Source organism: Patella vulgata, chromosome 7, assembly GCF_932274485.2.
Source record: "Patella vulgata chromosome 7, xgPatVulg1.2, whole genome shotgun sequence".
NCBI lineage: Eukaryota > Metazoa > Mollusca > Gastropoda > Patellidae > Patella > Patella vulgata.
This window is the reverse complement of record NC_065885.2, coordinates 56,557,739-56,582,473: the sequence shown is the minus strand read 5'-3', so window position 1 is coordinate 56,582,473 and position 24,735 is coordinate 56,557,739. Positions and strand designations below refer to the sequence as shown.

At 35.3% G+C, this 24,735-nt stretch overlaps 2 protein-coding genes across 3 annotated transcripts; one reads left to right on the top strand and one right to left on the bottom strand.

Moving 5' to 3' along the window:
- Positions 1-2,130: 2,130 nt before the first annotated feature.
- On the bottom strand, positions 2,131-11,054 carry LOC126826840 (nicolin-1). 2 transcript variants are annotated; one of them, XM_050555946.2, is made up of 8 exons: positions 10,613-11,054; positions 9,082-9,102; positions 8,836-8,923; positions 8,005-8,105; positions 5,877-5,987; positions 5,660-5,749; positions 5,055-5,159; positions 2,131-3,821 (listed from the first exon to the last, which is right to left on the bottom strand). In XM_050555946.2, the coding sequence occupies exons 1-8, from the start codon at positions 10,757-10,759 to the stop codon at positions 3,780-3,782; spliced, it is 705 nt and encodes a 234-aa protein (XP_050411903.1). In that variant the 5' UTR covers positions 10,760-11,054; the 3' UTR covers positions 2,131-3,779. The 2 variants fall into 2 exon arrangements, with proteins under 2 accessions (XP_050411903.1, XP_050411904.1); XM_050555947.2 differs by lacking the exon at positions 9,082-9,102 and having other exon boundaries at positions 10,613-11,042.
- Positions 11,015-24,735, top strand: LOC126826834 (F-actin-capping protein subunit alpha). The gene is made up of 10 exons (XM_050555941.2): positions 11,015-11,102; positions 11,685-11,748; positions 13,675-13,726; positions 14,089-14,152; positions 14,801-14,871; positions 15,979-16,194; positions 16,756-16,840; positions 17,359-17,430; positions 18,194-18,256; positions 19,326-24,735. Exons 1-10 carry the CDS (start codon positions 11,061-11,063, stop codon positions 19,470-19,472), a joined length of 876 nt encoding a protein of 291 aa, XP_050411898.1. The 5' UTR covers positions 11,015-11,060; the 3' UTR covers positions 19,473-24,735.

The following is a 24,735-nucleotide window of genomic DNA, read 5'->3' as shown; positions in this document are numbered from 1 at the left end:
CTGCCCCTGGGGGTCGGGCATGCACCAAAAACAATAGGGATCTTCCTTGGGGTATAAGGAATAAGTATACCAAGTTTGAAGAAAATCCAGTAAGAATTGCGCCCTGTAGGCGACACAAAGACACACGAAAAGAAAATGGGCGTGGCTCTGCCCCTGGGGGTTGGGCATGCACCCCAAACGATAGGGATGTTCCTTAGGGTACAAAGAATGTGTATGCAAAGTTTCAAGATTATTAGTTAAGAAATGTGGCCTGTAGACGACAAACAAACAAATACTAGAAATGGGCGTGGCTCTGCCCCGGGGGGTCGGGCATGCACCAAAAACAATAGGGATCTTCCTTGGGGTATAAGGAATAAGTATACCAAGTTTGAAGAAAATCCATGAAGAATTGCGCCCTGTAGGCGAACCACAGACACACACACACACACACACACACATACATACATACACACACACACACACACAGACAGGGGCGACGGCATAATACGTTCACATTATGAATGTGGACGTATAAAAATGGATAATCGAGACAGCTGCAGGTGAGGGAACAGGGGGAGAAGGATGTTGATATAGATGAATAAATTTGATAATTAAAGATTTTGGTTTTGTTGTTAATGGATGTTGTTTGTGCTGCATGCAAGATACCCTTAATTTCTACCATCTAGAGTTCGCTTGTGCATAGGTTTCTTCAGCAGTGAAAGGAAATGACCTCGAGAAAACTGAAAAGGTTGGATAGGAGACCCGACTTCTTTAACGTACAAGCAGACATTCGAAACCACGCCACTTGACTCAATGCGTTAACCCACTAGACCATCCAACCTCCCTCTTTAAGAAGGGATAGGACAGGGAATAGCCATATGTTGCCATCTTTGGCCCACATCTGGCATGACATGATTTTCATGCGAGGGACATATTTGGGCCAGTATCGTTGTGCCATCTGTGGCCCACATGTGGCATGCCATATATTTGCTAACTGTTAGCTAGATCTGGGCCATACATGGTCAGCGTGTGAATTAGCGACTGTGGGTCAAATCTGGCTCTGTGACAAATATGGTGTGTTGTCTGGTTAGTAATCGAACTATCCATGAATCCATGATGAACAAGGTTTCCTGTAACACTGTGACAGGCCTGAGCCGAGACAAGTACTGCCTGAATGCTCTTGCGCATGTCACATCCTTATTATCCCTCATGACACACTAGTCACTAGACTATCTTGTCTATAGTGTATTAGTACAAACTTTTCTCGGAATCCCCAAAAGTACACATTTGGTTCAAAATTAAATGAAATGGGTTTTAACGTCCTAGTGTTCTGCCCTGACTGGGCTACTGAAGACGGGCTTACGCCATACAGTGTGCTTTGAGGGAAATTTTGCCCGGGCAGCGGCACTATGGCCTACTCTTATATCGAATTCCAACTGAGAAGGGATCTTTAATGTGCACGATTGCATGCCAATGTATACACGGGGCGTAGGTTTTTTGTACTATCCTGCACCACTGACAATAAATAACACAAAGAAAGGTGGTAATTCATTTTAAATCAGGGGTTAAAGACAAATTACATATTAAATGATTTACTTTTTAGTTATATAATATATGACAAATGATGTGTGGTTGGCATATGAAGGACGGCTAAATCTATGTATAAAGGCCAGCATACACCTTGCAATCTGATTAAGATACAAATCTGTATTTCGTTTCGTTTCTTTATACATTCGATGACCTACACTACATGAAGATTGTACGAGCGGCTTTTGACCCTATGACATCAGGCATTGATTAATGAATCAGCATTCACGTTTCTAGTGGTTTTCCCAAAGTTCTGTGCATTGCACGCCAAGAGGTCGCCATAACAGATGAAATGGGGTGTAACATCCTACTGTTCTGCATCACTAACAAGGGAGACCACCCCGGAAATTCCAGACAAACTTTCTTGGTCAACACAAAGATCGAGCACGGGACCTCCAGTTTAGCAAGCCAATGTCTTACTCACTGAGCCAGAAGAGCATGTACGACTTTTCGGCCATCGGTCAGCATCTATTTAAACCTTGCGTATTAATCACTATGGTCGACACATCATCGGTCAAACATTATATTTATTTGTGGACATAAATGGTTCCATGAAAACATATCTTTAAAAAAAAAACCACCCTTTATCTTTAATAATTCAAATAAATATACTCTTAATCAATTATTTGTAGAACTTTGTGCAAATATATATTAAATAATCCGGCTAATCCCACATTATTTGTCTAAGATGAATGGCAGAATACTCACAACCTAGAATGATGATATAAAATATTGCACAGGGTAATATTAATCAATAAAGATGGAATATGATTAGGTGTGATCAGGGCTGTCCCCGCCCACACACCCTAGTCATAACGTTTTCTTTGTTGGTGAAGTCCTCCAGACAAAAGAAACACCTTCAACAATATCATATAAATATATAGACTATAAAATGTACTGGTAATATTTATTTTGTATTTATAAATAATTTGATATTGAACCCACACACTCTAGTCAAAATCTTTTGTTGTGGTGAAGTCCTCCAGACAAAACAAACCCTTCGAAAATATCATATAAATATATAGATTATGAATGTACTGTTAATATTTATTTTGTATTTATAAATAATTTGATATTGAGCCCAAAGACTCTAGTCCTCCAGGCAAAACAAATGGCTTCAACAATATCATATAAATATATAGATTATGAATGTGCGGGTAATTATTTTGTAGTAAATATAAATTATTTGATAATTTACCATATACAGATATTTTTGGAGAGAGAGAGAGAGAGAGAGAGATGGGGTTTAACTCCACTCCACACAAACTAGGTCATTTCGGGACTAACATAAAACGGCTTCCACATAAGTTCACTAATACAAAATTTGGAGCATGTTTTGTTTTCAGGGGATGGGTGACTGTCTGTTATCAATTATTAATATGGCTCCATTGTAGAGCTTTTCACCTAATAAATAGTGGATTAATGCACCTTCGAGCAAATACATCTCTTGTTAAATATGTTATAATTTAAAGCAAATATAACATTTGATAAAGCAATAAAGATCATGTAAAAATAAATTAAATTTCTATGCTCCTCAGTTGAAACCATGAGATTGTCTCATAAACCATTACTTCAATATTAACACTGGATTTTGTCAGATCCTAAAAAGTTGGTGGCGTACAGGCCAGGGGATACAGTGTCGGGCAAGACAGTCTCAAAAATTCTGGAAATAATTACAATAACTATTCAAAAGAACAATCTTCAGATACTAATATTTCAATCTATAGTATCAAGAATCGCACTGATATTATCAATATTCACATCACTTTTCGGCTATCGGTGTGTCTCATGTCTCTGGTCATATTCCAGCAAAAATAAAGAACTATGAGTGAACCTGTGACTCCCTCAAACAGACCTGGAAATAATGGTTTTAAATGTACCCGACAAAATGTCAGGCACAAAGGAAATAGTACCTGACATTTTCAACTTAGTGCTGGACATGTATTAAAAATATCAATAAAAAAGACAAATCAGTGCCGGACAAAATGACATTGTCTGTGACAGATGCCTTATTTCCAGGCTTGCCCTCAAACAAATAGTCCTGTACACCTGTGTATGATGAAGTCAATGGATGATGTGTACGTCAGGTGTCGGTAACGTCAGGTGTCGGTATATATTAGGAGTCTTTGGAATGTCTTAAATATAAACACATAACACAAAAGGAGATTCTTGTAAAATAAAATATAACAACAATAACTGTGATCTATATGGTATCATGTATAGGACAGAAGAGTGACATCATAACACCCATCCACCTGAAAATATAAAAACAAAAACTATATTTAAAGAAATGAATTGGGGTGTAACATCTGTAGTTTATGCAAAATATGGTTCTGCTCCGACTGGGAGGGGGTTGGATGGCTGAATGGTGCGCGCGCTGTATCATAAAGTCTGTCATTGAGTCGACTGACGTGGTTTCGAATCCCCGGTTGTACGTGACAAGGAGTAGGGTCGCCTGTCCAACCTCGTGGGTTTTCTCCGGGTCCTCCAGTTTCCTCCCACTGCTAAAGACCCTACGCGCAAGCAAATTATTAAAATAAAAATTAAACCATATGTTAGTCCCGAAATGACCTAGTTTGTGTCGAGTGGACGTTAAACCCCATTTCTCTCTCTCTCTCTGCTCCGACTGGGTTAATGAAGACAGATTTTTACGTGCACGCCAGTGTGTCACAGGACCTTGGTTTTTCATACCATCCGAATGACTATACATTGTCCCTTGCCAGGCCCCTTCTATTCTACACCACTGACAAAGGGGAACCACGCCGGACAATCCTGATGAACTTTCTCAGCCGACACAGGGATCGAACACAGGCCATCCAGAATAGCAAGCCAACGTCTTACTCACTGAGCCACTTAGTTTTATTTATCAACCAGGATAATGTCGATGAGCATAAAACATGCAGTGCACTATGAGTGACATTTTGCCCAGACAGCAGCATTACTGCTTACTCTTATTTTGATTTTCAATTGTCAGGGGATTTTTAATACACGAAACCTCGATTTTTCATCTCACCAGAACGACTCTACATTGAAATATGGACTTTATGGAATGGGCCAGCACCAGAACAACAGGGTTATTAAAAGATATGTACCCTCGAACAAAATTGTCTATGATATCACCTCAGTGGAAGCGGAGTTAAATAAAGATATTTCACACACAAGAACAAAATTATCCCATTTGTTTGACACCATCAATTTATATTTGTAATGATCAGGAATAATAAAATCATAGACTTGGATAGCGTTGATAACTTTAGTGAATGAATTGCTCACAGTTCAGTATATCTTGCTAGTGTACAACATAATGGCGGTTACATCAAACTTTGTATGTAGTCATTCATAAAAGTTTCTCTGAAGTTTCTTGATAAATATGTTGTTAGCAACAAGTATATTTTCAATGCAGTTTAGAGATGATGGTTATGTATTTATAAACATATCTTCTTATTTCAAAATCCTTCTAAAAAAGTTATATTGTCTGAAATACTCACATCATATCTGCCCAAAGGGACAGTACTCTGATTTGAAGACACATCTTCTGCCATAGCCCATAGTTCTTGAAGATGAGCTGATAATGCATCTAAGTCTGGAACTCCCTGTAATAGTTCAACATAAGTTGCCAGGCAATGAAATATATGTCCACAACATGACTTATTTCTGGTTTGTGTTTGAATATCAGATGAAATTTGAAAGTGGTTTGATTGAGCAGAATTTCTTGAATAATTTAGTCAATCAATATTTGAGGTGGGTAAGAATCATTCAGCATGTAAATGACAAAAAGTAGGATTTGTGTTACAATAGGCATTTTCCTTACTAAAATTTAACAAAAATGGAGGCCAAAAGGTGTTCTTTAGACAGTAATATGGATGGTTAAATCAAAACATGTCGGTCAGATGCCATCTTGATGCTAATGGATATTTTAACACAGTTGGCCATGTTGTGTCCTTGAGATTGCTAAAAAAGTAAAATAAAACTTTACTAAAAGATTAGTCTTGATAGGGGTATTGACCCTTAGGTAACAATAGATTAAGAGAGTTTGATGACACTGAAAGGATGTGGAGATTGTTGGGCTAACATGATAAGACTAATACAGTACCGGTAGTTTGGGTTTTTCAGCTGCTGGCTCTTCTGTTGTTGTTTCTTCTGGAGCTGTCAACCAAGATGGCAGATCCAAAGGTTTCAATGCCTGAATAGAAAAAAAAACCTTTATGAAAAACAATTTTTTTTTAGATCTGCATGTATCAATAACTCATTTGTTTATTGCCTACATTGCACATTAAAACCTGATCAAAGGGAGACAACTAATTTTATACCTGAGAAGTTCTGAAGAACTGTAGATCTTCTAATTTAAAATCTTTCCAAACTGGTGATGGTTGGTGAAGAATGAAGCGCAGTGTTGATAAATTCACAATATCAAAATTAAACTGGAAAAGGAAAACAAATTAACTAATGTATTTAATTGAATAATAAAAACGTCTTTACATATTTTTGACCTTGATGTTAGATTATACATATGTATATTGCATAATTATTTTCTCTGTGATGTCACCCTCTGTGGAAGTAGACGTCAAGCCCTACGAACCTGATGTACATAGCAGTAAGTGCAGGGGGACCGCACCACACACAAACAAACCTACAGACAGTACACAATATACAGACACCACAAACAACAAACACACATATTAAATCAAGTGAATGCATCCAGGGGCGTGACTTAAGTGTCCAATGCGCTGTACAGTCCTGAGCCTGTAATAATACAGGCTTCACTTAAACTGAAAACAAACATTGATATACAAAAAAGATGTAATGCAACCAGGCCTAGGTTTATGAACGATTACCTTGTTCTGTCTTTAACAGACAATTTAATTTCAACAATTAATACAATCTGATTACAATACAGGTTTATATTTTCGTTTCGTTTTTTTATACTTTCGATGGACAACACTACATGAAGATCTGACCGGTTGTTGCAATAGGTCACGTCAGAGGTCATACGAGCGGCTTTTGACCCTATGACATTTGATTTACCAATCATCATTGATGTTACTAGTGGATTACCCACAGTTCTGTGCCAAACACGCCTAAAGCTCGCCGTAACAGACCGTTTCATTGGCTAATCCCTCACATCATTCAGAACATGTCAATGATAACAACTCTTCCAGATCCTAGTGTAGTAAAGACAAGTAAAACGAAATTTTGAACTATAAAAACGAAATAGGATCTGTGTTTTAATCAGATTGCAATTAATATGACTATTGTGGAATGTTAGATTGTTTTCAGTGTCTTGGTCATGTATGTAATGAAAATTTTGTTCTACCTCAACACTGCCTTGGTACTGAAAACTTTTAATTTAGACATGTATTATAACCTGTGCTTTTAGTTTTGAAATTAAAATAGATCTGCCTCAAACTTGTATTCTTTGTGCAGTTATTAATCTGTTGATCATGTTAAAGGGACATTAAGTAAGATTAGATGAAGAGTTGATAGTTCTCGCTATAATAGTTAAAAAATAGATAATGAAAATTTCAGTCAAATTGCTTCACTCTGAATCGAGATATTAGCGATTCAATTTTAGGCTAGCTTCGACAGTGATCTTGATTGTTCATTTTTACATTAAATTATCTATCACAAATGTATTAAAATCTTCAAAATAACACAGGCTATTAAGAGAGAGAGAGAGAAATGGGGTTTAACGTCCACTCGACACAAACTAGGTCATTTTGGGACTGACATATGGTTTAATTTTATTTCAATAATTCGCTTGCGCGTAGGGTTCTTTAGCAGTGGGAGGAAACCGGAGGACCCGGAGAAAACCCACGAGGTTGGACAGGCGACCCTACTCCTTGTCACGTACAACCGGGGATTCGAAACCACGCCAGTCGACTCAATGACAGACTGTATGATACAGCGAGCGCACGCTAACCATTCAGGCATCCAACCCCCCTCACAGGCTATTGATGGCATCGAGAGTTGATTATGGTTTGGAAAAATTAATTAATTTCTAATTAATAGTTTATATAACATTTAAGGCCTAAGGAAAGACCTGCAATAGGCAGATTTAGCTTTTGCATAATGCATCTTTAACTTACAATGCATTTACATTTACATCTCTTTTCCCCATTCCTAGTTGTTTTTCAATCTGATTAAAATACAGATCTATATTTTGTTTCATTTTTATATACTTTCGATGTCCTACACTCCATGAAGATCTGACCGGTTGTACTGGAAGGTTGCATCAGGGGTCATACGAGCGGTAACATAACAACTCATTCAGATCCAAGTGTAGTAAAGACAAAACGAAATTTTAAACTATAAAAAACAAAAAGAAATAGGATCTGTGTTTTAATCAGATGGATTTAAATATATAAGTCTGTCAGGTAATTAAACATGCCCACCAGCAGCTTTGTCGTCAAAGCTGTGGATCAATCAAAAGTAACATACGTGTTTTCTGTTCAGATAGAAATAGCTATGTGATCCATCTTCACTATGTGGATCAGGCATCATTTGAAATCTCCGAACACATGTTCTCCATTTTAGGTCTCCTACAACAAAGAAAACATAAACCTCAGATTATTGTCTATATATGATGAGGTTTTTGAGTGTATCAACATGACACATCACTGTGTGTCATAGCAAACTTACGCTGCTTGTCTACAGTTAGCTCCTGTATGAAGTAGATGCATCGCTGTGTGCAGTATGATCAGTGTGTATGAGATATGAATTGTATACTTTTTTCTGTTCTTCTATTTGACCGAGAAAAAAATTCCTCTGGAATTTCCAATCTGTGTGGATGGGGGGTGGGGGGCCTGGCAAGAAATGGGATGAAAACACATTGGCAGCTGCACACTTATGACCCCCCCCCCCCTCACAGTTGGCCTTGGCATTGCGGTACATACAGGGAAATTTAATTCATAGTGCACTGCATGACATAGCCTCATCTTCATTAGCCTGGTTGGTGCAGAAAAGTACAATTTCATTCCATTGTATTGTCTTTTATTTATATGCCAGTAGGAGATGAAAAGGGAGGGGGGGGGGCAATTCACTCTGGGTGTACTGTCACTTTTTGTGGTCCACTGCTATGAAAAAATAAAACATTGTTGGGACAGTAAAATGATACAAGACAACTGACCCAATTTTGTTTATCCACCAAAACCCTACTTGATGTTGGAAAGTACTGACAAAAAAACTAAAACTCGAGGACTGTCCAAGGCAAAACAAACTCTAGCTATGCCACTGCCTAATTGTAACATCTAATTAAGCTTCTACAAATACCTGTTTGTCCATTGAAATCTGGGGAGCGGAACTTGGCTCGGATGGTGAGGTGTGCAACATAGTAGTTCTTAAATTGTATTTCTCCTATCTGTATAAAAAAAAGTAAACATAGATATTCATAAGTATACTTTTAACTGAATTAAACAACTCATCATAATAGATTTTTATATTGTACTAAAGTAGGCCTACAGACAGTAAAACACATATATACTGTATAAATAACAAATTAAACACGAAAAAACCTACCTCTCTTATAAATGAATCATCCTTATGAAAGCAACCAAAAGAAATTTTTAAAAACTATTAAATTTATCAAAATGATATTCCATTAATTAAAATACATTTAATTTGCAAAACAACAGATAGAAAATTGAACATAAATGCTAAAATGAATTCAAATTAAGAACATTTTATTAAGAAATCAAATTATCAATGGTGATAATCTGCCCACTTTAATTTAATGCAAAACTTGTGTAGAATCCGCGTCCAACAGGAATATGAAAACAATGGATCAGGGAATCCGATACGGAAGTGTTCTTCACTAGATTAAATTTAAAGTAGATACACAAAAGAGACACAAACACTGTTTTCATAGTCGGATATTATTAGACCAACAGTTAGATATTATTAGACCAACCGTTGGTCTAATAATATCTGACTATGAAAACAGTGTTTGTGTCTCTTTTGTGTATCTACTTTCACTTGGATTTAATCAGATTAAAAAGAGTTCCATCAAAAGACTATATGGCTTTCTTATAATACAGAATTAAGCTGCAACACTGTGTCGTTGCCAGTTCGTACAATAAGAAAAATGTGACATGATATTCCTGTCAGGAAATGAACCCATGACCCCAGGCATGGAACCCATTCACCTCTACCCTTAGTTACTATACTTGTAACGTTAAACTGTGTGTTTAACGTTACAATTGATACAGTCTAAGAATCCTTACGCAAGTTCAAATAGGTTCAAACGCACAATTGTCAACACATATCATTACAGTTTGTATTGGAATAAGTAATTCTATGACAAATAGTGAAGACTGGACCACTAAAATAGTTACCGAACAGTTTTTCTTTGTGGTTATGCGTTCTACATTTGCATAGCGATGTTTCTTGTAATGACGTATACACACAAGCCACCATGACACCAGCCAGTTGAAATTTCGCGTAGCAGTTGGGTTTCATCAAATCATATAATTATGCGGTAAGGCTTCACCTTTATTTCAATAGGAATTGATTTATTATATGTTAAGCTAGGTGCAGTACTGTTTTGGGCCAGTTTAGGTGTGAATTAAAGGAGCTATAGGCCAGTAACCTTTTTGTAGTGATTTCACTAAAAACCTTGCGCAAAGGAACTCTGTAGGGCGGTCCACTACTGTGGCTGGAGTAAGGCGGAAGACATCAGTAGTGGAACCATTTCTACTCTACCTTCTGAGCCAAAGGGAATTCCCCCTGACCATGTCAGTATGAAGTATAATTGACCTCGAGACACATCTGACAGGACCTGTACCCTTGTTATACAAACAATCACACAGCAACAGCACACTACATATTTTGGCCGTTATGACCAATGCCCAAAGTAGGGCCGTTTTGACCAAACCTGTTTTTAGCCGTTATGGTTTAGGGCCGTTATGACTACAGTGCATCCCCATATTTACATCCCTGCTACATGTACTGTGAAATGTTAATAATCATTTAATAATATACATTTCAATGGATAATGATCAATAATATTATAATATGATTAAATGTTTGTGAAATAATATCATTATCATACCTCTGGATTGATTACATTTGGAAAAGTGACATCAAACATTTTACAACCTGAGCTAAAATCATGCTTATGGTCACCTACTAAAAGACTGACAGTATTCTTAATGCTGCAATGTATTGGTTTTTCTTGAGTGTTCGAATTTCTAGCCATAATTATGAGCTAAGATCAACAAAAATTTTAAGACCAATTTATTTTACATTTTTTTGTTGTTGACATTTTTAGAGTAGCGTCCCCTGAATCAAAATTTCTACTCTCTGCTACCAAATGGCCCTACTGATTTTGTTTCTTTAAAAAAGCATACCTGGGGCACAGATGTAGAATATTGTAATAGTGTTTTAGTTTTGTAATTCAGAATTTAGAGCACATTCATTTATATATTTTGGTAACAATACAAAGACATTTCTTGCCATTTTCTCGTATCAAACGAGAAACTTACTTCCTGAGAAGCAAAATGGCGTCCGAATATGACGAACCGATATCTGAGCAAGAAAGAGTGAGTAATACAAGATAATGCTATCTGAATTACCACCCATCTAGTTTTGTTTATTTTGGATTATAACCACGCGCATTTTAAAAATATTAGTCTAATGATATAATCGTTTCTTGAGATATTTGCAGCCGGTGTCTGATGCAGAACCACCCATTTTTCTAATTTGTCAACTTCCGCCTCCCAGCCAGACCCTTCAGAATTTGTAAATAAATACCTCGGTGTTGTCTTAATTATTCGTTTGTTTAACCTTTAGAATTGCGGTTTTCCTGTAATATAGGAGGATATCCTTGTTCGAAATAGAACTTCCTTATAAAAAAAAATGCAATTTTGCAAACCAAAATTGATAATTTGAACATGCTTGCTTGTACAAATTACTGCACAGTGACAATGTCATCAATGTGAATGTTAGTTGTTTAAAGTTGTAAATCATGAGTAAATCTACAGAACAAAGGAAAAAACCGATGGTACTATCCTATTCTACCTACAAAGATTAAAGAAACATAATTAAAAATAAATGTCAGTATGTAAGGCTACCACCAATATATAAAATTAGAATTATATTTATATTATATTTATCTTTTGCAGGTAAAGATTGCATCCAATTTTATTCGTCATGCACCACCAGGAGAGTTCAATGAAGTATTTAATGGTTGGTTATGTTACTTTTTACAAATAATATTGTAATTGTTGTCACTCATGTCTGTGGTTTGTCATCTGTTGTTCCGTTGTCTATCCATAATTTCTTGTGAACAACCCACAAGTCAAAGTTCATTTGGTCTAAAGGAAGAACACTATCAAAAATTGGTTCACAAATTTTCAAGTTAGATATGTAATTTATAACTTATGAAATTGAGTGAACCTGATAATATTTGAAAACTTAATGAGATTGGCAGTTTAGTAGGGCTGTGTCTATACAGTTCATTGTCAATACAACAATACCTATTGACAATAGGCAAACAGATACATGGTACGTATCGCAATATGCTGACATCACAAATTATACCCAAAATAGTCTCAAATAACATTCTGTTTCAAGGTGTTTGAGATGGCTAAGCATGCTTATTGTTCCCCCCAAGGTTTCCACCTCTGCCTTAAATAGACAGCATGTGGCTTTATTATTTTCTTTTGATAAAAAATGAAGCCAAATCTTTGACTTATTTTTGCCGGACATACTAGCAGACGATAACTATATAGCACACAATTTAATAAGTTTTATGGTCTTTCTTAACCGAAGAACATATTTTTTCAATGATACGGCGATACAGCTATAGTCTGCTATAGTCTGTATCAATATAAATATTGCCGGAACCTATTGATACAGCCCTACAATTTGGTGTGTAAAGAAAAACCTAATTGAATTCCAATATCCTTCCATATATATTGTTTTTATTTTTAAAAATGACAGTGTTCATTGTGAAAACCTGCTATATGTAGTGTTTGTAAATGAGAATTTTAGAGCTAGTATGGAATCCTTTGCAGCTAGTGGTCCTATGTTATATTTTTCTGATATACCGGTACTTTGTTAAAAATTAAAGAAAACATTTCAGTCTGAAGATACAGATTTCTATATTAGTCACCATGGCTCGAAATGTTCGCCTGTCTACTTGTCGCTGACAGGCGATTTTTTCGTCTGACAGGTAGCAAATAAAACTACCCGTCCCTTGCGACAGGTGGACTAAATTTTACTTGATGTTTAGTAAATTGACCACAATACTCACGTCCACGTCACATACATTTAATTATTCATTTCTAAATGCAAGAATTAAGCACGAAAATACCGCGAAAAACCACCATTTGCACTGTTGACATTTCGCTCTGTCGTAGGCTACAGTCACTCACACAGTTTGGAAGTAGACAATTTTATAACAATGAATTTTGGAATGGAAATGCACACGGCTCGTTGCTTGGTGTATTTAGTTTTAAACAATTTCCATAAATAAAGGCCATGAATAATTTATAAGACAATTTGACAAAATCAAATAATCAGGTCCTAAAAATATTTCATATATTTATAAATATAATTTGTATAGTAAATATAGTCCGGATATGTGAGAAGGGAATTCCAGGTGGCGTTATCTGCCCTTCGCACGCGGTACATGTAAATACAGTGCCATGCACAGGTGTGATTTGCTTTTTGAAATTCAATTTATTACGGATATTTTAAAATCTGAATTCTACAACTCAACGGCAATGTAATCGATTTAGTACAAAAGTGTGGTACCATGATAATGTGTGGAATTCACGTGGATACGGATGATAGAATTGTACGAATCTTCGAGTCGCTGGGCCAAAGCAATGTCGAAGAAATAAAAATGTTTCATATTACGGTATTTATATGGAGCAATATGTCGAGACCTAAACTGAAGCGACAGGTATGAAGAAAAGCTACCTGTCGCTTTTGACATTTTCGAGGCCTGAGTCACAGACAGGTGTCACTCAATAATCAGCCATATGCAATGGCTTCCATTGATCAACATATGTAAATTCAATAAGTTTAGAGCCTACTCATTATACCATCTAGTCTGTTTACAGTAGTAGCCATTTTGTTTAAATACAATATTTTTGTATTTTTCAGATGTTCGAATATTATTAGACGATGATAATTTATTGAAAGAAGGCGCTGCCGGGTTAGTACCTTTTAATGATGAATTTAAATCCTACTTGTAAAATAACTAGGTTTATAGTGTTTCATAGTCACTACTGCATATTTCACAAGGGGAGACAGAGTAGTCTTATATCTTAAGGTCTGTTATTGAATTTAAGTAGCAGGATTGATCGCAGGGATCAACTTTCATGTTTTTTACTGAAACCCTTAAGCAGAAGCAAATTTTTAATATATACATATAGATGTACAAAGTCTTTCCTGGAAAACCTAGTCTAGGTTCCGTGACGTGCGTTTCTCATACAATTCGTATATAAAAAAAACAAAACAGAATAGCCAAAAATTCTAAGCTTTTTTTTTTTTATATTTCACTTTTTTTCCTTTTAGAGCATTTGCCCAGTATAATAAAGACCAATTTACACCATGTAAAGTAGATGGATCAGAAGAACTGGTGAGATTTATTAAATTATTTATGTTAAGTTTGCATATTGGTGTACACGTAAAAGATCCCTTGGCAGTTGGAGTAGGGCATAGGGCTGCTGCCCAGGCAAAATTTCCCTCATAGCACACTGTATGGCGTATGTCCGTCTTCATTAGCCCAGTTTAGGAGCAAAACAGTAGGACGTTAAACCCCATTTCATTTCATTTCATTTGTCTAATGTGTGCACTTTAGATCATACTGCCTGTCATTGAGAAAATTTACATAGTTACGATCTGAAGGATGTACATGACAAGGAGTAGCTTCTCCTGCTTAACCTTATGAGTTTTCTCCATCTTCTAAAGACCCCTATGCACAAACGAATTATTGAAATAAAATTGCACCATATGATAGTCTCAAATGACCTAGTTTGTGTGGTTGAAACGTCCAATTGAGTGTATTTTAACATGGATTAAGCTATAAAAAATTACATATTTACATATTGTCTGGTAGATTTACGATTGAAATCTGCATTTTTTTTTGTACTTATACTAGGAAATCTGAAATGTGGGTTAATCGAATGCTGGAATGGCAAACAACCCATGATTAACAATGTGTCCTATAAGACTACTGACTATTATTAAAGTCTTACAAGTACATTTTGTTTAAATTTATTTTCAGGCTCTTATTACTGAACATGGGGATAAAGGAAATGGACAGTTTATTGACCCTAGAACTAAAAAGATATTTAAGTATGTAAAGTCTTGTTTCATAAATTGTACAAATTACTTATAAAACAATATTTAGAATCTATATAGTTAAAAGATTTGTACAAAATAATCTACACAATTCTCAGCATGGGCAAGATGAACCTTTTAAGGTGTCAACTTCAGGAATGTTTGTCTTGGCATTCCTTTGGAACAAAAACTAAGGTTGTGTGTGCAAATTAATAAAATATAAAAGCACACGTAGCACAAGGATTTTGACTAATTTTTGGCAGAGTTCCATCAGAGATCTCCTCATAGATTCTTGTAAATATTGTTTCTAGAAATATAAAACACAGTTAACCTTTGTTTATATCATAGATCCATGGTTGCTTAGTAAGACGGGGGGCGGGGGGGTTGGATGGCTGAATGGTTAGCAAGTGCGTGCTGTATCATACGGCCTGTCATTGAGTCAACTGGCGTTGTTTTCGAATCCCCGGTTGTACGTGACAAGGAGTAGGGTCGCTTGTCCAACCTCGTGGGTTTTCTCCAGGTCCTCCGGTTTCCTCCCACTGCTAAAGACCCTTACGCGTAAGCGAATTATTGAAAAAAATTAAACCATATGTTAGTCCCCAAATGACCTAGTTTGTGTCTAGTGGACATTAAACCATCTCTCTCTCTCTCTTTCTCTCTCTCTTGGTTCGAGGCATTTGTTTTGATCCAGGTGTCAGTGATGCAGGATGTCTATTTGTTTGGATGAGGGGTGTTCGATCCCTGCATTGGCTGTGAAAGTTCATCCAGATTTTCCGACGTAGTTCCCCCTTGTTAGTGATGCAGGACGGAGGGCTTGACAAGGACAGCTGTCTAGTCGTTCGGATGTACATGTAAAAGATCCCTTGACAGTTGGAATTTGATATAAGAGTAGGCTGTAGTGCCGCTGTCCAGGCAAAATTTCCCTCATAGCAAAATATATGGCGTATGCCCGTCTTCATTAGCCCAGTTCGGAGCAGAACAGTAGGACGTTAAACCCCATTTCATTTCATTTGTTTGGGTTTATTAGCCTTGTATGTGCAGAAAAGTAAGACTTAAAATTTCATTTCATTTGATTTGTTTCATTGTCACAACTAATTTGTGTTTTATTTATAATTTCCCCAGATACGACCATTTACGTAAAGAAGCAAAAGATTTCCAACAAGGTGACGTAGATCATAAAGCGGAGGGGTGGAGATCAGCATTAGAGTCTGTTTTTACACAATATGTACACAGTCATTATTTGTATGGGGCTAGTTCAGTATATGGTTCATACGCTGGTGGTAATATAACACTGATAGCTTGTATAGAAACACACCAATTTAAACCAGCTAGTTTCTGGTAAGTAACCATTTACAGTTGTTGTTCAGGATTGTGGGCTTATAGATTTGACTCAATTACACATAATGCAAGAGCTAAATCTGCCCGAAATGTTATATAAACTTTTAATGAGACATTTATTAACATGAAAAGACTTTAATCAACTCTCAATGCCATCTTATGTGTCGGATTTTCACTGGATTTGAATCCGATTTGCTGCTCAACGCTCATTAATGATATAATCAAAAAATGGATAATCAAGACTATGTTTTTTTATCATACCGACTTTAGTAATGATCGAGGCTAGGCCTAAAATTCAAATGCTAATATCTCGGTTCAGAGTTGTTTAGCCATTTGGCTGAAATTTTCAGCATATTACTGTGTGTACATTGACGTACACGTTAAAGATCACTTGGGAGTTGGAATTCAATATAAGAGTAGGCCATAGTGTCGCTGTCCGGGCAAAATTTCCCTTATAGCACACTGTATAGCGTATGCCCGTCTTCATTAGCCAAGTTGGAGCAGACGTTGAACCTCATTTCATTTCAGTAAACCATACATAGTAATGTTTTGTTATTCTAGGAATGGTAGATGGCGTTCCCAGTGGTCTGTAACATTCCCTGAATCTGGTGGTTCTGCTGAATTAACTGGTTTAGTTAAAGTTCAGGTAAATTAATGTTTCAGTTTGTCTTTTTATGCAAATAAAGTTTATTTGTAAAGCAGTCACAGTGTAAATATGAAAATTGTTTAGGGAAAGGGAGATAATCCATCCTGACACCAGAGTAATATATATTTGCATTATGAACTAGTTCCTGATCTTTCTTTATTTTATCACTCGTCCGGAACAAAATTAGGTAGAAATATTAAAATGGACTCTGCCCATCCATCCTGATTTTGTTTCCTCAGCATATCTCATAAACAGCTTATCCATCCTGAGTTTGTTCAAGATATCCTTATGAAACTTTATACACATTTCAACTTATTATAGTAGTTGTGCCTTTTGACAATTAGAAATCTCACCTTTGAATGATTTTTGTCTTTACAAAATCTTGTTCAAGTACGAGGGATGTTGATGACTGAGTCATCTATTGCAAATAATATCGTAAGATAGAAATTTTGTTTTTTTAAAATTTAATTTTGTGCAAGTATAAAATGTAAATGGTATGACATATTTGATGTTTATAGGTACATTACTATGAAGATGGTAATGTTCAACTTGTTAGTTCCAAAGATATAAAAGAAACGGTTACTATATCAGTAAGTCTTTAATATATGACAAGCCTTCAATATATTGTTTCTACATGTATGTACTGTTGTTAGGGTGGTATATGATGACAGGCCTTCAATACATTGTTTCTATGTAGAGTTGGTACGGTGGTTTTACACCTCCAGTATATGATTATAATAAGAATAATAATAATATATTTATATTGCGTAGTATCCATGCATGAGCAAGCACAAAGTGCAGTCCAATAACATACCACAACTCTCACAAGACTGTATACAATTAAAGAGGCATTATGGGAGATTAGATAAAGACTTGACAGTTCTCGCTATAATAGTTAAAAAATAGATAAAGTAAATAGAATATGCTGAAAATTTCCGCTAATTAATAATGTATATAGCATTTACAGCCCAAAGAAAGATCTGCAATAGCCAGATTTAGCTCTTACATAATGCATGTTTAATAGTAGAGATGTAATATAGACTTGGCCTCTTCCTCAATCTTTTTCTGAGAATAGAATATAGTAATCAGTAATATTGATTTTAAAACAATCTGGACAAAAATTTGGGTAATCTCTTCATTATATATATATATTATATTAACAAATGTTGTGTTTGATTATAATAGCCTGTCTGGTTGGCCAGTTTTCATCATTTATATAATTGTCAGCCAATGGGAGATTGTGTTTTATAACATGTCAACAGGTTGCAATTAAAATGTTAATATAATTTGAGTACCAGTACTTTTTGTGTATCCATTCTACAGAAACATGACAAACATTTTCCACTATTTCAGACAGAGCAACAAACAGCCAAAAGTCTAGTAAATATAATTTCAGCAGCAGAGAGTGAATACCAGGTATGTTTATAATTTACTTGTTCAGTAATAGATAAGTAAAAATACCTTCATTTAGAAACTGTTGACAACTAATTACTGAATACTATGTATTTTAACCCTTTGGCACATGTTAATATTGACAATCCTGGTAACCTGAAAAAATAATGTGAAAACTACTATATTCTCTAGACCCCAGTCATAGAACTAGTATACACTTCTTAAAACATCTATTCATTTGACTCTAGTGATTAAGGCACTAGATGAAGCTATATTTTTAGGTTGTCCAGGTGCTAAAGGGTTTTGGGGGGTGGGGTGTGTGAATGGTTTATGTCTGTCATTGAGTCATGGGGCATGGCTTCAATTGCCCGCTTGTGCGTGACAAGGAGTAGGGTTGCCTGTCCAACCTTGTGGGTTTTCTCCTGAATCCTCCGGTTATTCCCACAGTTAAAGACTCTACACTCAACCGAATTATTTAAATAAAATGGAACCATATGTTAGTCCCAAAATGACCTAGTTTGTGTCCAGTGAACATTAAGCCCAATTTCTGTCTCACTAAAAAGTTATGGTGAGTAATTTAACGAAATAAACATAGTGTACTAATATTTGATAACATTTATTTCATTTATGTTCTTAGACACAATGGGGGATCACGGTAGCTAAGTGGGTAAGACACTGGCTTGCTAGCCTGGAGGTCGGGCGTTCGATCCCTGCATTGGCCGAGAAAGTTCATCCAGATTTTCCGGAGTGATTCCCCCTTGTCAGTGATGCAGGACGGAGGGCCTGACAAAGACAGTTGTCTAGTCGTTCGGATGAGACGAAAAACTGAGGTCCCGTGTACACCTTGGCGTTTACGTAAAAGATGCCTTGACAGTTGGAATTCGATATAAGAATAGGCCGTAGTGCCGCTGTCCGGTCAAAATTTCCCTCATAGCACACTGTTTGGCGTATGGCCGTCTTCATTAGCCCGGTTCGGAGCAGAACAGTAGGACGTTAAACCCCATTTCATTTCATTTTCATTTCATTTCTTAGATACGCCAATAACAGAGTTTTATTTGAATTTAATTATACTTTTACTTTATTCTTATTTCAGAAAGCAGTTTCCGAAAATTATCTGACAATGTCAGATACGACTTTTAAAGCACTCCGAAGACAACTTCCCGTAACTCGAACAAAAATTGATTGGAACAAAGTTATAATATCAGGCTACAAAATAGGTGGCGAGCTTAAAAATGCCTAGTTATTTTCATAAATTAAATATATTCATCTTGTCTTTAAGTAATTATATTCAGTTCCCACCCGCTTTTTGTCTTGTACAAATATTACCACTTCCAATAAAATACATCATTTCTCTTACAAAGTCAATTATATTTGAGGGGATATTTAACAAATGGTTACACCATGCCTGGAAATAAGGCACCTGTCACAGACAATGTTAGGCACAGATTCAGGCTTTGTCAGGCACTAAACTTCTGGTGACTGTCATTTTGTCCAGCACTGATTTGTCTTTTTTTATTAATATATGTCCGGCACTAAGTTGAAAATGCCAGGTACTATTTCATTAGTGCCTGACATTTTGCCAGGTATATCTAATACCGTTATTTCCAGGCCTGGATTACACCTGTTAATATCTGTGACTTCTGTGTCCAGAGCATGTCTGTAAAATTCAACATATATTTTGTTTAATATTGCCTAAAGAGATCATTTCCTGTTAATTTATTAGCATATTGTTCTAAAATGATTAAAGTTTATTAATTGCTGCATATACAGGAATTACAAGGGAACTTTCAATTTGGTGATTTTAGCCAATCTGTGAAAAAAAACATTTATTCAGTTTTAGCATTGCATTGTGAGGTCCATATATAGATCACTTAACAATATATAAACATATTAATACATTAGGCATTCAGCTAAGCAGGTCAAGTATTGATACCATTAGGTGAATCATATGTTACTCTAAATGAAAGACACTCTTTAAATATTCGAAAAAGAATTAATGGAAGTTTGTATTTTCTGGTATTTAAAGCTGATTGTCATCATTTGCGTATTTCAGACAATATCTAATTTTTCAGGGATTAATCCACTCTAAATTTCATGATTATTTAACATTTAATTAAAGATACATTATGGGAGATTAGATAAAGGGAATTTACTGAAAATTTCAGTCAAATTGATCCACTCTGAATCGAGAATTTAGCGATTGAATTTTCGGCCTCGCCGCTATCATCATTACTAAAGTCGGTACGATAAAAAACATATCTCGATTATCCATTTCATAATTAAATCATGAATGAAAGTTGACTAGCAAATCAGATCCTAATCCAGTCAATATCGCAGGCTAGTGATGACATCGAAAGTTGATTATGGTCTGGATATGTTAATGTCTAATTAATAATTTAGATAACTTTTCACTCCTAAAGAAAGACCTGCAATAGGCAGATTTAGCTCTTGCATAATGTATGTTTAAGAATACACAAAATAGAAAATCTTCTGGCTTTTGGTCTTATATTAGTATTATTAGACGCTTGGACATGACAAGGAGTAGGGTTGTCTGTCCAACCTCATGTGTTTTCTTTAGCACCTACATACATGCAAACAATTGGGAAAAAAAAGTGAACCATATGTTAGTCCCAAAATGACCTAGTTTGTGTTGGGTGGATGTTAAACCCCATTTCTCTCTCTCTCCCTATTATTAGAGATTCAATTTTCTTGATATTGTAATTGACAAGGTTCCAAATCTGAAATGACGGAACAACAGCTTTAAGAAGAGAAACTTTGTGTTTTATATTTTAAAACTGAGTGGTTGGTTGGTTGTGGTTGAACCTGGTTTATTATTGTCAGGATAAACTTTGTACAGAGAATATTTTTGAAAATCATGCATTTACCAAAAATATAGAATCAAGTAGCTCAACTCTTTATATTATTCTATCTAACTATTATTTAATACACTGGATTATATTCTTCACAAAAGATGGTGCCAGTTTAGGGACCCATAGTAATGCCATGGTGTGATATAGTTTTATAAAAGCATTTTGCTGGGTGGAAAGATTCTTGTTTTTAAAAATTATATGTGTTTATTCCCTGCTTGTGTTATGATCAATCATGGATGTTAAAATTAATTCAATATGAAATTATGAACAAAATTAGTATTAAACCCATTAAATCTGTAAAATAGTCTACAACACCCTTTAGGTATCACCCTAGAATCTTTGGCTAGGTGCATGTTGAAAATCCTCTGATGAATTTGTTTCAAATATTTTAGCCCGTTTCTATATACATGTATCATAAATGATAAATAATTAGGGTTTCACATTTGTGCTCAAACCAACTTGTCTTATCTTTCTATGCAGTAAGTATGGGAATATGAAATTGTTACACATACACATTTATTTGGGCGACATTAGTAAGAGTATTCACTCAACATTGTCAAGCCTGAAAATGTAAACAGAATACTCTACGAAACGTCAGCCAAATAAATTAGTAATTGTATAGTTTATTGCAATCTGATTAAAATACAGATCTATATTACGCTTCGTTTTTATACTTACGATGGCCTACACTACATGAAGATCTGACCGGTTGTAGCGATAGGTCGCGTCGGAGGTCATACGAGAGGCTTTTCCCCTATTACCTCAGACATTTGATTAACCAATCAGCATTGATGTTGATAGTGGATTATCCACAGTTCCGTGCAAAACACGCCAAAAGCTTGCCGTAACTGACCGTTTGATATGGTAATTCCTCACACCATCCAGAACATGTCAATGATAACAACTCTTCCAGATCCTAGTGAAGTAAAGACAAGTTAAACGAAATTTTGAACTATAAAAAACGAAACGAAATAGGATCTGTGTTTTAATCAGATTGAGTTTATTGCTCTATCCAAATACTAAATGTCAGTAAAAGATTATTATATTAATATTAATAAAAATAATGGGACAGTAGTGTGATTAATGTCTAGCACTGAGACTGATGCCATAAATATTGAAATTAATACAATATAAATTAAGATCAATTTAAATAATAAACAGATATAAGATCATTTCTATTTTGGATTATTTTAACCCTTAACAGGTCTTTGTCAGCTTTAATCACCATAACGTTATACAGCTAAGTGGTCATGGTTGACCCTAGTCGACCACAGTAAGAACCTTTTGTTATAAGCTGCATTTGAGTATTTAGTTTCGTATTTAATTGATATGGCCACGCATGCATGTTAAGACAGGAACATGTCTTGTCAAGGGCATTGAGAAAAAAATGTTGGGAAGGTTAGAGACTCAAAGTGGTTGAAATGCTTATGAATGATTCCGACTCCGATTATATCGATGACACCGATTCTGAAGACAATATTTCTGATGAAAATGATTTAAAAAAACGAGAGACAACGTGCAAATTGTAGATCAACTTATCCCCTTCAACTTTTTTATTGGTGACAAGGGTATATCACTTATAATTATGCGGCAGGAGTCGTTGGAAATAGGCATACAAAATAATTCACTTTAGCCTTTATTTAGCCTGACATCATGACATCAAAATGACATAGACCGGTTAAGGGTTAAGTTTATATAAACTTAGTACATCTTGTTAGAATTATCATTCCCCCCCCACCCATATTTAAATTTTTAAATTAATACCATGTATTTAAGTTATTACAAGACCTATTCAAATGATTATCATTGTGATTTGTAAGTATAAAATTAGCATCCACCTCCCAATATTCCAATCTAAGTGACATAAGTAATGATATTTCTGGTACCAGTTCTCTCTGTATTGTACATATATATAAATTATATTAATAATATCTATATTTATGCTCATTTTTTAATTCAAATTTTTTTATGAGATGCTTTTTTTAGAATGATTATTATTATTAATAACATGTTTTCTAGTATTAAGACAATTAGTTTATGGTTAAGGAAGAACATAAGGTGAAAAATCGCATCTTCAACTGTAACACTTTAAGCATTTTCATCTTGCGTCTGCTTCTTAACTGTATGTAATGCTTCGAATTTTTAAGCTTTCAATTGTTGTAGAAACGATTGAAAATAACAAAATAACAGTATTTTCATATTTCAATCAAAATTCTGTTGAACTGAGTACATTAGTTAGATTAATGCCTTAACTGAAGTCCACCGATTATTTTATATCTGAAAAAAAAAATTAATTGCAGACTTTTTGTGAGGTATAAAATTTAACATTAGGAAGCTGTCTTTGTTGAAAAGTACTGTTGAAAGCAATACAAATGTACATGTTTTATTTTAATGAATATATCTATCTAAACATAAGATATTTTTAATATAAGATCTATTCAAATTGGCCCTCGTGAATGCAATCTGATTAAATACAGATCTATATTTCGTTTCGTGTTTTTGGGGTGGTTTTTTTAACTTTAGCGGTAGCCAACACAAGTAAAACAAAATTTTGAACTATAAAAAAAACGAAAGGAAATGGGATGAGTATTTTAATCAGATTGGATAACACACCTGTATAGGTAACGACGCTTTTTTTATTAAGTAGAGTTTTATAGGCTAATTATGTTGTGCCTGTGGTCTGATTAAATCGTGTCTGTGGTTATTTGAAGCAGTAGTTACAGTAGTTAATCTGATCCGGTGAACCTAAATAAAATAGGTCACAACACTTCATTCCAGGCGTGTTTAAATGTGCTTTGGTGTATTTTCTTTCCTGTGCTAACTAGACCGGATAGTCACCTTAAGTCCGGGGTAACAAAGACAGAGAAAATAATCTGAAATTACAAACAATATTTCACAAACTACTATTTTAATTGTTTCGTATCCATAATGTCACGTGAGCGACTGTAATACGGTTGTTCGTTGTCGTGGCGTTCTATATTTGGATATTTTGTAGGCGCACCCGATAATCAAATGCAGTGCTGGATCGGTAATGTTACAGAATGGTGATCGCTTACTATAGAATTCAATGAAGACTGGCGAATGTTTTTTTGTTTTTTTTTTTTTTATCAATCAATCAATCAGCGGAAGCCAAAATTTCATAAGAGGTTACAAAAATCACAGCTTGTGGGCGCCACCATTTTGACAGGTGACGACAATCCCAAAACCGTCACTTGCAATGCATGCACACAATTTATGGTGATTTCGATGTGTCGCCGGTTGCCTAACAATTGCTTGTTGCTTCAACGTGCGAAAACAATCACCCATATGCACTAGCCTTTATTGAATTCTATAGTCAACAATTTTGTAATCGCTGCCGATAAAACACAACATTTTATTTGTAGCTTTACTCTTGTACACGTGCTGTGTTAAAAATTAGATGTACATAATATGTTGATAAACGTTTTCACAGGTGCTTCAAATAAATGTCGGCTTTAGTGTGAAAGGTGTCTATTAGGTGGTTATATTGGGCTTATTTGACTCTTGCTTCTAATGAATTCATAGAGATCAACACCTTTTTGTAATGTTAATTTTTTTTCATGAAGAAGATTATGACACCATTATTAAAATAAATCATACCTACTATTATTATAA